Source organism: Myotis myotis, unplaced genomic scaffold (genome assembly GCF_014108235.1).
Source record: "Myotis myotis isolate mMyoMyo1 unplaced genomic scaffold, mMyoMyo1.p scaffold_m19_p_14, whole genome shotgun sequence".
Classification (NCBI taxonomy): Eukaryota; Metazoa; Chordata; class Mammalia; order Chiroptera; family Vespertilionidae; genus Myotis; species Myotis myotis.
The window spans coordinates 20,237,957-20,252,204 of NW_023416318.1; the positions used below are offsets into that span (position 1 = coordinate 20,237,957).

Here is a 14,248-nt window from a genome sequence, read left to right on the forward strand (position 1 = left end):
ACATCTACCTACTATCTAATTCGCTATTCTTGTAGTAATGGGACTATAGTGACAACAAAGAACAAGGTATCTGCCCCCTTTGAAGATTACATTTCATTTTAGTCAGTCTGCTACTAGAATGAGGAGGAAAAGTCGAGTGACTCAGGTTTCTGGTTGGATCAGCTAGGTGAATAAGGGGTCAGTATTTCAAGATCTCAAGAAAGAAGGAATGTGATCAGAATTATTGGATGCTAAAGAAAAACAACAGTTTCAGTAAGAATGTGATGGAGAAGAATTTTGGTTATCTTTACTGGAGCAATTTCATTTGGGTATTGCAATAGGAAGGTAGATTGCAATGAGTCAGAGATGGCCCTTGGTTCATAAGTTACCTCCAAATTGCTATTACTTCCATAAGACCAGTGATTTTCAAAATTCTTCATATGCCACTCAAGGACCACAGAGGTGAGGAATGGGAATAGATGAGAGAAGAAAGCAGAACAGATCTAGGGCCCTTGCCTTTTACATTCTTTTTTAGTCAGAGAAGTTCCATTTTACATATTAAAGGTCCTGTCAATTGTTTCTTTGTATAAAAAGTTATGCTGATTTAAAATTTTAAGGTTTAAAGAAGTTATTATAAGATTTAGGAAAGAGAACAATGATTTCATCTTTATATTCTATTGCCTGGCACTTACTGAGGTGAGAGAGGTGTAAACAATGGGTGTAGGGTATTCTTTCAAGAGAAGAACATGGTCTTTATTTGAAGAGAGGAGAGAAGATGGCGTCTATAGCTATGAAGGAATATGGAGTTATGGAAGGGAATTTTTAAAGTTAGCATTTGGGTATATTTAGAAGCTGCAGGAAATGAGCCAGTAGAGATGATAAGTTTTAAAATACAGGTGAAGTTAAGAAATGAGCATTGTATATATATATATTCTTCTTTTTAGAACTCTTCAAACCATTTCTAAAATTATAGCAAGACTGCACAGGAACTGTGCTTCTTTCTATTTTTCATGACGCTTTCATGGATGGAAGTAGCAGAAACTTATGTCAAGATAAGAAATTTGTTGTCCATAGTTTTGCACTGATAGGTGGTGGTTTTTCCAATTTGTATAAATGTTCCTTAAAATTTTAGGCTATGGATGATGAATGACTAGCAAATGCAGTTGTTTTGTACCTATTTTAATATATAAAGTACCTGTACCTGCTTATGTACGTAAAGTATATAAAGTGATTCTAAGGTGTCACTGTAGTTTTCAAAATTATTGCCATTATTTTATGTAAATCATTTCAGGCTTTAAGGAAGTCAGTGATCATTCAAAAGACACAGAGAGCTATGAATATGACTTGATTGGAGTGACTGTTCACACAGGAACAGCAGATGGTGGGCATTATTATAGCTTCATTAGAGATATAGTCAATCCACATGCTTATAAAAACAATAAATGGTGAGTTTTAAATGTTTTATTGGGATTTTAAAAAATCTTTTTTTAAAGTATAAGCTGTTGATAGTTTTCTCTTCAGATATGTTTTCTGGTGTCAGTTTTCTGAAAACTTTATAAATTTAAGAAACGGGTTAGACAAAATTTTTAAATGAGAGTTACTTTCAAAAGACAATATGACCTAATTATTAAACTTCATGGATCTCTAGACTCCTTTGAGAATTTTATTAATGCTTTCTTAAGAAAGAATGAACACAAAATTTTGCATGCAATTTTATATTCATAGAACATATTGCACCTTCCAAATCTTACCTGTCTGTGTTCACTCATTCAAGAGCTTTTACTGAATTCTGTCTATAGGGTGGCCACAAAGTCCTTATATATTCTGGTTAGAAGCTAACCTAGCCGGGATGGCGTGACTTAGTGGTTGAGCATCGACCACAATTTGATTTCTGCTCAAGGCACATGCCTGGGTTGCAGGCTCAATCGCCGGTGTGGGGCGTGCAGGAGGCAGCTGATCAATGATTTTCTCTCATCATTGATGTTTCTATTTCTCTCTCCCTCTCCTTTCTCTGAAATCAATGTATTTTCCAAAAAAAACAAAAACAAAAAAAACCATAGTAAGTTTACCTTCATGCTCCACTCTCTTTACCTTTCCTTTCTCCTTTGACACACACATTATATTTTATCTTCTTATATCAAGTTAACTAGAGGCTCAGTGCACGGATTCGTGCACTGGTGGAGTCCCTCAGCCTGGTCAGTGGGGATCGGGCCGAAACTGGCTCTCTGATATCCCCCAACGGGTCCCGGATTGCGAGAAGGTGGTTCTCGGGTGATGCACCTTGGAATCAGACTCCCTTCTCTCTGGTTCTGGGTGTGTCACCCAAGAACCACAGCTACCAAGTCAACGCAGCTTGGCAGCTCCTGCATTGAGCTCCCGCCCCCTGGTGGTGAGGGCATGTCATAGCTACTGGTTGGCCGGTCGCTTAGGCTTTTATATATAGAGATGGTTGGAAGTTATTAAATCAGTTCTTTTGTAACTATTTTTTGGTTTTCAAATGTCTTCAGATGTTGTTAGATAGAGTCTCAATCTGCACTTAATAATAGTTCAACTATTTCTCTCTAAGTCAATCATGTGATATCTTTAATGTTTTTGTCCATTTGAATATATTTTCATAAATATACTTTGAATCATTTTTTTATCATAAATTTTAAAATGGCAGCTTCATCTTTGGATGCTCTTCCATCTCTTAATATTTTTTGTCCATGTTACATGTTATATTTATGCAGACTTTTTATTGCTTTTACAAACTCCTGTTACTTCTAGGTTATAAATGAATCTCAAATTTTAGGGTGGTTATGACTGTTGTAAAATTATATCCCTAATTTCTAGTGGATTAGAGTTATCAAAACAAGAGCTTAGTTAGAATTTACCTCATATTAATAATAGTTTGATAATTATTTATAATATATCAGTATATAACCTAAGTATTTTTAAAATAGGCATAATAGAGAGGTATTGACTATATATATACTTTATCAACACTACTTGCTCTGTTTTAGGTATCTTTTTAATGATGCTGAGGTAAAACCTTTTGATTCTGCTCAACTTGCCTCTGAATGTTTTGGTGGAGAAATGACAGTAAGTTTTATTTAGAAATTATAAATAGTTTGTGACTTTCACATGCTTTGCAATATCATAAAATCCAACAGCAGAATCACTTAACTTTCTTTTTAATCATTATGATTCAATCTAAATTTTATTCTGCTGGTATTAATGGAAGTTTAGTATGTTTGGAGTATGTAATAGACCCTGGAAAATATTTTTAAAATTACTATTTTTGCCTTCAACTGATTAAGAAGATTAAGACTTAGCAATTGAAAATTAAATAATAGTATAGAACTTGAATTACCTTGCCTTGTAACATTATGATTGAGTAAGTTGTTTTCTTGAATGCTTTGGGATTAAAGGCAAAAGATATTACTCTTTATTGACTTACTAGAGGCCCAGTGCACAGATTTTCATCGATGGGGTCCCTGGGCCTGGCCTGCAAGGATTGGGCCTAAACCGGCTCTCCGAGGGACCCCACCAGTGCACGATGGGGGCCAAAAAAGGATTGCAGGAGGGCTCCAGGGTGTGTCTGGCCTGTCTTGCCCAGTCCCGATCGGCCAGATCCCCAGCAGCAAGCTAACCTACGGGTCAAAGTGTCTGCCCCCTGGTGGTCAGTGCGTGTCATAGCTACCGGTCCAACAGTCGCTTAAGCTTTTATATATTTAGACTAGAGGCCCGGTGCACAAAAATTTGTGCACTCGCGGGGGGGGGGGGGGTCCCTCAGCCCGGCCTGTGCCCTCTCGCAGTCTGGGACCCCTCGGGAGATAACGACCTGCTGGATTAGGCCTGCTCCCAGGTGGCAGAGGGCAGGCCCAATCCCTAGGTGCAGCCCCTGGTCGGGCTCAGAGCAGGGCTGATTGGGGAGTTGGGGCACTGCCCCCTGTCACACTCGAGGCAGGGTCAGTGGGGAGGTTGTGGCGCCACCCTCAGTCATGCTCAGGGTAGGGCCGATTGGGGGTTGGGGCAGCGCCCCCTGTCACACTAAAGGCAGGATCGATGGGGAGGTTGCGGCGCCACCCCCTGTCCTCACAGAGCAGGGCCAATCGGGGTTGGGGCGCAGCCCCCTGTCACGCACAGAGAAGGGCCCATCAGGGGGGTTGGGGCTCTGTACCCTGTCACGCACAGAGCAGGGTCAATCAGGGGGTTGGGGAGCTCCCCCCTGTCATGCACAGAGCAGGGCCGATAGGGGAGTTGGGGCACCGCCCCCTGTCACACTCAGGGCAGGGCGGATCAGGGGGTTGGGGCACCGCCCTCTATCACCCACAGAGCAGGGCCGATCAGGGGATTGGGGCGCTGCCACTCTCATACTCAGGGCAGGGCCGATGGGGAGGTTATGGCTCTACCTCGTCACACACAGAGCAGGGCCCATGGGGGGAGGGGGGTTGGGGCGCCGCACCCTGTCACACACAGGGCCGCAGGGCGATCAGGGGGTTAGGGAGCTCCCCCCTATCAGGCACAGAGCAGGGCTGATCAGGGGGTTAGGGCGCCTTCCCCTGTCACAAATAGAGCAGGGCGGATAGGGAGGTTGTGGCCCCGCCCCCTGTCACACACAGAGCTGCAGGGCGATCAGGGGGTTTGGGCGCTGTCCCCTGTCACGCTGATCCCGGTGCCGAGAGGCCTCTCGGCTCCGCTGATCCCGGTGCTGGGAGGCCTCGCGGCTCCGCTGATCCCGGTGCTGGGAGGCATATTACCCTTTTACTATATAGGATAGAGGCCTGGTGCATGGGTGGGGCTGGCTGGTTTGCCCTGAAGGGTGTCCTGGATCAGGGTGGGGGTCCCCACTGGGGTGCCTGGCCAGCCTGGGTGAGGGGATGATGGCTGTTTGCAGCTGGTCACACACCCTTCAGAGTGGGGGTCCCCACTGGGGTGCCTGGCCAGTCTGGGTGAGGGGCTGAGGGCTGTTTTCAGGCCGACTGAAGCTCCCAACTGTTCCTTTTTTTCTTTTTTTTTCCTTTTTATTCTGGGCCAGCTTTAGCTCTGGCTCCAGCTCTGAGGCCTCTGCTGCTGAAAGAAGGTATCTGGTTTGTTTCGGTCCTATAATCGAAACAATGTATAACTCCAGCTCTGAGATCCCGGGCTCACTGAAAGCAGGTTTCTGGGGTTTTGTTTAGCTTCTATATTTGTTACAATGTTTCTTAAACTGAAAGCTCAGAGTCCGGCAAGGCAGGTGGGGAACGTTGGAGTCCTCCGTCACTGAAGCAAGCAAGCCTCATGTTAGTTTCAAGCTGCCCTGCTGCCAGCCGCCATCTTGGCTGGCAGTTAATTTGCATATCTCACTGATTAGCCAATGGGAAGGGTTGCAGTCGTACGCCAATTACCATTTTCCTCTTTTATTAGATAAGATTATGAACACTTTTTGACAAGGAAGTTAGATTGAGCTGGGCTTTAAAGAATTGTTTATTCGGTCCCTTTTATAAAGCAGCAGCAACCTGGTTATTACAAGTGACAGGATAGAAAAAGAATAGCTTACCTGTTACATAATTAGCAGTAAGCTATACAAAAAGATCATTAGGTTGGAGTAGAATTGTAATAATTTCACACCTACCAGTTTTATGAAAACTTTAAAAATACCCTGTTAATTCTTATAAGTCAAATATTTAATAGTCATTTCCATATCACAGATAAGCCCAGATAAACCAGTTTTTCACTTTGATAGCCATGTTTATTGTGAAATAATTATTCACATTTTGGATTTTAATGGACTTTTTATTGCTCTTTGGTGTCCTTATACTATTCTGAATATAAAAGAAGTAGGAAAACTGCTGATACTTTGGAAATGGGTGAAAGGAGGAGTAAATAATGAGTTACCACTGAAGCTATCACTAAACTGATTGCATCTCTAAAGTCATTCATAGAACTATTCCTAAAAAAAAAAAAAGTAAACTTAACAAAAAACTCTTCTTTTATAAGAGTTTTTTAAAATTGCAAGTTCCTTTTATTTCTTTATGCTTTATATATTTTATGGTAAAGTACGTTAAAATACATTTTGAATCTCCAATTTTAATACTCTTAGCCAAAAATTACTGTTAAGGATTTTTATGAATGCTATGCTATTTGAGAAACTATTGATGAAGTTATTGCATAGTATTAAACAGCTTTTTAAAAAGTATTTTATATGTAATTCAACTGAATGTGCCCATTTTCTAAAGAAGGAAACTTATTTTTTAAAACAGACCAAGACCTACGATTCTGTTACAGATAAGTTTATGGATTTCTCTTTTGAAAAGGTAACCACTTCATATGTAATTTTACATCATTCTCTTTTTTTATGTTGCTTTTTTTAAAATTTTGTTTTATTGCTTAAAGTGTTACAAAGAGTATTACATATGTCTCCTTTTTTCTTTTCTCCCCTTGACCTTCCCCTGGCCTCCCCTACCCCCCAGTGTCTTGTGTCCATTGGTTATGCTTATATGCATGCATAGAAGTCCTTCGGTTGATCTCTTACCCACCCACCCCTTACCCACAACCCTCTCTGGCCTTCCCCCTGTAGTTTTACAGTCTGTTCAATGTTGCTCTGCCTCTGTATCTATTTTTGTTCATCAGTTTATAATGGTCTTAATTATCCATAAATGAGTGAGATCATGTGGTATTTTTCTTTCATTGACTGGCTTATTTCACTTAGCAGAATGCTCTCCAGTTCCATCCATGCTATACATGTTGCCTTCTTTAATAATCATATTTTATCAAACTGAAAATGTACTTTTTTTTCCCTCTTAAAGACACATAGTGCATATATGCTGTTTTATAAACGCATGGAACCAGAGGAAGAAAATGGGAAAGAATACAAATTTGATGTTTCATCAGAATTACTAGAGGTATAAGCTAATTTAACTTTAGCAACAATTTGAAAGCATGTTTTAAGTATTTTTTAAGTAATAATAGTACTGTGATACAAGATTAGGCTATGACAGCATTAGTACCTATAATCGAGGATAAACCTTAACACAATATGCAAATACTTTTGGTAATACTGACATACAACAGGTGAATATAAAGTGAATGAGATTAAAGGGATTATTAGTAACATTTAAGAAAAATAAGAAAGATAAAATGGTTGATGGCATTACAGCAAGCCTGCAGGTAGCTTGTATGGTTGGTAATGTTCTTAGTGGTGATAGAATTGCAAGTGTTCTCTTATTCTTTGTTGCAAGTATAAGTGTATGTGTATTTGAAATGCATTTGAAATATGTTTTTTTTACATTATAAAGTGTTTGATTTATAGTAATGAGTCTTTCTTTATTTCATAATGTAAGTGGTAATGTTACTTTAATGTTTTAAGACTTACAAAAGTACTCATCACGCAGTGTGTGTTGTGTCATTGTTGTAAACTAAGCCAGTCAGCCAAAGCCAGTCAGCCAAAAGTACAAAAAGTAAATCTCCAGAAAGGTATACCTGAAAAAATACCCTCCCATATAGACAATTCAGTTTTTACTATCTAATTGATTTGCTGATATTTCCACTATGTGTTCAGGACTTAAAACTGAGTTCCCCCAAACACATACTCTAAATTGGTATCTTGCCTACCCATAATGTTACTGATTAAAAGCCAAGAATATTGTTTTCATTAAGCCCTTGAATTGGATTTACCAGAAAAATTAGTTGCTTTGCTACATTTTAGGCCACTAAACTCACCTACTTGTACAATAATTTCAACCACCATCCATAATTAAAATTAAATAGATTAGAATCTCCATTATGTGTAAGATTATATGCCCCCAGGGTATTCGGGCAGACTTAGAAAGTATTACATATGTTCCCCTTTTACCCCCCATTGACTTCTTCTAGCCTGCCCCGTCCTTTTTAAAAAATATATTTTTTATTGATTTCAGAGAGGAAGGGAGAGGGAGAGGGAGAGGAAAACATCAACGAGAGAAAAATCCTTGATCGGTTGCCTCCTGTACGCCTCACACTGGGTATCAAGCTTGCAACCCAGGCCTGTGCTCTCACTGGGAATTGAACCATGATCTGGTTCATAGGTGACACTCAACCACTGGGCCACACCAGCCGGGCTGAGAATTTTAGAGTTTAAAAAAAAAATTTTTTTTTTCTCTCAGAACAATACTATTCAGTGAGAAAAGTGTCCCTGTTTTACATTTTTGCAAATCTCTTTAATATCTGATTTAATACAAGACAGCTTGTGTCTCATAACAACTTCTGTATTTTGGTATATTATAATCTCGTCATTTAGCTTTTGGAAAACTCCATTGTATGCTTTGGATCTTAGACACCCTAAAAATGTCACAGGGACACCACAGCTCTCTGAACCATTCTTTGAGAAGCACTGATTTACCTTGTGAGAAAAGGGAATCCCAGACGTTTGCTTATTATAATAATAATAACAAGAAAAACAAACTAGACTCTGTTAGAGTATTCTTGATTGTAGACCTAAACCAACCATTTTTTTCTATCATCGTTTCAGCTTATTAATTTAAAATGTTTGCCTTCACATACATTTTACTAAAAAATTTAAAATAAATAATAATAGTGTTACTTAACATTAACATAGATTTTATATGTAAACTGGAATCTGGTTTTTTAGATTTGTACTGTTAAAATATAGCTAGTAGCAGACTTTACCAGAGGTAAAAAGAAAATTTTTAGAACCCTCAAATGTGTGACTATTATGGATAAAACAAGTAGAGTGCTCAGAAAAGGATAATTGAATCAGGAGTGCTGTGGAAGGTATTCAGGAAATGTGACCTTCAACTTCAGTTTGAAAGTTAGTGAGGAGTTAATCATTTGAAGAGTACCCTGGGAAAAAAGAATGTTACATACAGAGAGTCCTGAGGAAGAATAGAGTTTGTTGGCCTATTTTAGACGCTGAAAGGTGACCTCTGTAGCTGTGATGATTAATAAATGCAAGGAAGAGTGATCCAAGATGAAGTTGGATGGGTATATAGAAAAACACTTAGGAAAGTTCTTTCTGATCAATGTAGTACAATAGTTTCACACTTAAACATACCCAGTTGGTTCCACATACATTGTATTGATACAAGGCAAAAAGGACAATAAAAAAATAAGATAAATATTTCTATAGAACAGAAAGGGAACATAATTAAAGGCACAGTAAATCTGGTGGAAATCATGGGACTACCAGGCTTTAGGTCCAAAGCAGATAATGGTGGCCAAAGGTTCAGCTCTTGGGAGGTTAAAGAGATAGTACCTAGCTAAAAGCAAGAAGTTGGAATAGGGCTCAGTTGCCATGGAAAGGCACTGAATTGAGTGGAGTAAGTGCTGTCAAACTTTCCTTGTGGCTACAGCTAGTCTATGCCTAGAAATAGTAGAGGACCAAGAACTCTGAAGCAAGGCCATTCAATGACTAGGTCTGTGATTTTCTAAATATATTGTACAGCAGGAGCCCTAATATGTGATTATGAAACCTGGGTCCAGAGTAGTAGGGGGCTGGAGGGTAAGTAGAGTTAGTTGAAAATCTTTAGGGTGATAAAGCTAGCCAATAATATCAATAATCAGAAAATAAAATTGAACCAGGTAAAAATAATGTTATGGAACTGCCTGACAGTAACTTAGAGCATGTTTTTAAGGTATTCAAAGAGATGAAGGAACATAAAAACTAACGACAGAGTAGTTCCACAGGACTGTTGTGAGAAATAATAATTTTTCATTATTTTTATAGAGTAAACAGGGAAATCAACTCCCATATAGGTCTGCCAACATAAATTAAAGAGTGGTTGTCTTTTTTTGCCAGTTTTTAAACATAAACCTTTCTCTTATTACCTATTCTTATCCAAATATATATGACAGTTTTATTCATGTATATGTTTGTTCTTCAAAATCTTTGTAAATATGTTCTTAAACAACAGTAATCACTTGAGATAGCTAGATATAGAATAATAAATTGGATCAGGTTTAGTAACTTAACAGTACTTTCATGTTCCTTATTCCTGGAAAAAAATCAACATGAATTTTAAGTGCATGTATTTTGGGGGGGTTGTTCTTAAAATATTGGTAAAATGTAATGAAGCAATATCTGATGTTAACATTTTTTTTTTTCCAGTGGATTTGGCATGATAACATGCAGTTTCTTCAAGACAAAAATATTTTTGAACATACATATTTTGGGTAAGTTTGATAAATTTAGTAGTAGATTTTTAAAGTTTATTGAATTTATTGGGCTGACATTGGTTAAATAAAATTATATATGACTCAGGTGTACAATTCTATAATATATCATTTATTTATTGTATTGTTTGTTCACCACCCAAAGTCAAGTCTCCATCTGTAACCATTTATCCCCCCTTTAACCTCTCTGTCTCCCCCCATAATAGTTTTTTTTGTTACACGTTTAAATTTTTTTCCTATAAGAATTTCAACTTACTATTTTTAAATTCTAGGTTTATGTGGCAGTTGTGTAGTTGTATTCCCAGTACATTACCAGATCCTAAAGCTGTGTCTCTAATGACTGCAAAGGTAATATATAAGCCTTAGATAACTTTTTCAAAATGACTACTTTAAAATAATTCTGTCTTTTTTGCTTAATTTCATCTTTCTTTACAGTTAAGCACTTCCTTTGTCCTAGAGACATTTATTCATTCAAAAGAAAAGGTATGTTTTATTTTGTGCATTTTTGTGATTTGATATCTTTTGGTTTTCATTATCTATCTTTAGCTGAGAATTCCTTATGCCTTCAGTGACTTCTTTCTTTCTTTTTGTTTTTTTAGCCCACAATGCTTCAATGGATTGAATTATTGACGAAACAATTTAATAATAGTCAAGCAGCTTGTGAGGTGAGGTGAATAATGCAACCATCAACACATAACTTAAGATTCATTTCTTAGTTTTCTTAACATAGATGCTACAGCAAAATTGTTTATCTATCAAATCATAGGGAGCCCAGTGTGAGTTTGTCATAAAATCATTTGATAACTGAAAGAAAGTTATAATTTATTTATCAAATCTATTACACCCATTAAATAACTGATTAAGTTACTTTAAAACTCTTTGGTTCCCCCCACATTAGAAGAAAAAGTATAGAAAATTCCAAAGACTATCAGATATTTCTTAACTACTTTTGAATGTTATCAGAAACTACTTAAAATGTATATCTCCCCTACCTCTCTGAGAAAAAAATACATATATCCCAGTGGATCAGTTTATATTCAGTTTTTATCTCCTCCAATATTGCATTATAAGAGAAAGACATCCCTAAGGATATTTGCTCCCAGATAATGATTGCTAAACCATATTGCCATCTTAATATCAAAACAAGCACAAAAGAAGAAAGATGTACCTATCACCCAATTTCAACAAAAGATAACATCTTTTTTTTATTTCTGTGTCTCCCCCCATGCTTTTTCTCAGCTGAAGTATCTTAAAGCAAATCCAGATACCATATCATATATCAATTAAGCTCAGTATGTATCTCCATTCACTGCTAGTAAAATTAGAAGCGATTCCTTAATATCCAGTACCCATTCCGTGTTCAGTTTTCTCTACTTGTCTCTTTAAAAAAATGTATTCTTTTCAGTTGGTTTGCTTACATTAGTGTTCAAACAGGGTCCACATTTTGCTTTTGTCTCTTCAGTCTTCCATATATTAGCAGTTACTTATTTTTCTACTTATTTGCTACTTTGTCATTTGTTATGCAGGATTTTCCACATGTTGGCTTTAGCTAATTGCATCCTCCTGGTGTTATTTAACATTTTTCTCTATTCCCCTTCCACTTCATGATTTTTAAGCTGTTTCATAGATCCAGAGGGTGGGTTGATTAGGTCATAATTGTTTTTTTTTTTTATTTTTTAATACATTTTTGCTTTAGAATTTTAATTAAGGATTTGCTATTGGAACTCTGTCAAGGAATTAAACATGTTTTTTACAATTGTCATTAATTGCGTGTATGCATAAATAGTACAATTCAGTAGAAGAGTTAAATATGTTACTCAAAGATATCTCAAAATCAGTGGGAAATTGTTCTTAGCTTAAAGAAGCATGTTTTTTGTTATCAAGAGAGCATGATTTGTTTTTAAACATAAAGAAAATGAATCGTACTCAGATCATAACAAAAGAAACAAAAGATTCTACAGTATGCCATTTATGAGGACTAAGAGGAAAACAGTATCCCATCCTATATAACAGAGGTCCTCAAACTACGGCCCGCGGGCCACATGCAAAACACAAATATTGTATTTGTTCCCGTTTTGTTTTTTTACTTCAAAATAAGATATGTGCAGTGTGCATAGGAATTTGTTCATAGTTTTTTTTTAAACTATAGTCCGGCCCTCCAACAGTCTGAGGGACAGTGAACTGGCCCCCTGTTTAAAAAGTTTGAGGACCCCTGCTATATAATAAAAGGGTAATATGCAAATCGACCAAATGGTGGAATAACTGGTCGCTATGACATGCATTGACCACCAGGGGGCAGACATGGTGAGCGCAGCGGCGGTAAGGGGAGCCACTCACCCGAGGGAGTGGGCCTAAGCTGTCAATTGGACATCCCCCGAGGGCTCCTGGGCTGCTAAAGGGCGCAGGCCAGGCTGAGGAGGACACCACACACACACACACACGCACACACACCACCAGTGCACAGATGTTGTGCACCGGGCCTCTGGTTCTATAATAAGGTGATCCTGATTATGACTTTAGGCATTTTAGGTTTTGGATTTTTTAGCAAATGAAGAATCTCTTTTGGTAAAATTTTAAAATAATTGAAATATTGATGAGTATTAAAATTCTTATAGGATTTTTATCCCATTTAACGAGTTTTGGTTAAATGTTAAAATCCCACTATTTTCTTACAGTGGTTTTTGGACCGCATGGCTGATGATGACTGGTGGCCAATGCAGATATTAATTAAGTGCCCTAATCAAATTGTGAGACAGGTAAGAAAAAATGTATTTGAAAAAGAAACGGCTGTCAGGTTGATTCTAAATTAGCCCGAGACTATGTCTTAACCCATCACATATAATAAAACCCTAATATACAAATCAACCGAATGGCGGAATGACCGGTCGCTATGATGTGCACTGACCACCAGGGGGCAGACGCTCAAACAGGAGCTGCCCCCTAGTGGTCAGTGCACCCCCACAGCTGGAGCACTGCTCAGCCAGAAGCCAGGCTCACGTCTGGCAAGCACAGCAGCTGTGGCAGGATCCTCTTCCACCTCCACTGCAGTGCTAAGGAGCAGCGAGACAAGCAGTAAGGAGCAGCGAGCAGGTGGGCAGTAAGGAGGGAGGGGTCCCGGATTGCAAGAGGGCACAGACTGGGCTGAAGGGACACACCCCCAACCCCCAGTGCACGAATTTTGTGCACCGGGCCTCTAGTCTTTTATATAATTGGGAAAGATCAACCTTTTACCATAAAAGTCATTTTACTGTTGTTTTCACCAGCCCTTTCTACACAAATATTTCAATCAAGCAATTTAAATCATTCACATGGCCTGGTAATAGGAAGATAGCTATAGCCACCATTGTCTCAGATCCTATTCTGGCTGCTTTATGAGTTGTACTGGTTCTTTTTCACATCTTTAAGATATTCTAACCATGGGGACTGAAATGACCTTGAAAGTTAAATAAATAGTTTATAATTCATTTCTGTGACAAGTCCTGAGCTATCACATGAATATTTGTTTTTCTAGTTGGAAAATTGAGGCAAGGAAAATACAAATATTACTTTATATTTATTTATTATACAAAAACAAAAATTTGATCTGAAATATGCCACTTTTCAGTTATTATTGAGATGTAATTCTTATAATATAAAACTTACCGAAACTTTTCAAAGTGTAAAATTTAGTGGTTTTTAGTTTGTTTCTAAACTTGTGCAACTGTCATTTATCTGATTTTATAACCCCCCAAAAAGAAGCCATATACCTATTAGTAGTCACTCCCCATTTTATCCTGTCTCTTCTCACCAGCCCTTGGCAATACTAATCTGCTTTCTCTTTCTATAGATTTATCTATTCTGACCATTTCTATAAATGAAATTATATAGCATGTGGTCTTTTGTGACTGGATTCTTTGATTTTATAATATTTACAAGATTTATCTATGCTGGATTATGGATCTGTACTTCATTTCTTTTCATTGCCAAATAATATTCCATTAAATGAATATTCCAGATTTTGTTTATTCATCCAGCAATTGATGAACATTTGGGATGTTTCCACTTTTTGGCTATTTTGAATAATGCTGCTATGAACATTTGTATGCAAATATTTGTGTTGACATATTTTTTTTTAACATAGATTGCAAATCTTTATTCA

General features: G+C 37.7%; 1 protein-coding gene across 3 annotated transcripts in view; it reads left to right on the forward strand.

Moving 5' to 3' along the window:
* The window catches only part of USP34 (ubiquitin specific peptidase 34), a 242,035-nt gene that overhangs the window by 181,221 nt on the left and 46,566 nt on the right, over nt 1-14,248 (forward strand). For all 3 annotated transcript variants that reach the window (XM_036334433.1, XM_036334432.1, XM_036334434.1), the window contains 9 exons: nt 1,271-1,424; nt 2,982-3,060; nt 6,204-6,257; nt 6,750-6,845; nt 10,046-10,110; nt 10,383-10,458; nt 10,546-10,593; nt 10,710-10,775; nt 12,786-12,866. In XM_036334433.1, the coding sequence (XP_036190326.1) occupies nt 1,271-1,424; nt 2,982-3,060; nt 6,204-6,257; nt 6,750-6,845; nt 10,046-10,110; nt 10,383-10,458; nt 10,546-10,593; nt 10,710-10,775; nt 12,786-12,866 (719 nt within the window). The remainder of the gene's footprint in view (nt 1-1,270; nt 1,425-2,981; nt 3,061-6,203; nt 6,258-6,749; nt 6,846-10,045; nt 10,111-10,382; nt 10,459-10,545; nt 10,594-10,709; nt 10,776-12,785; nt 12,867-14,248) is intronic.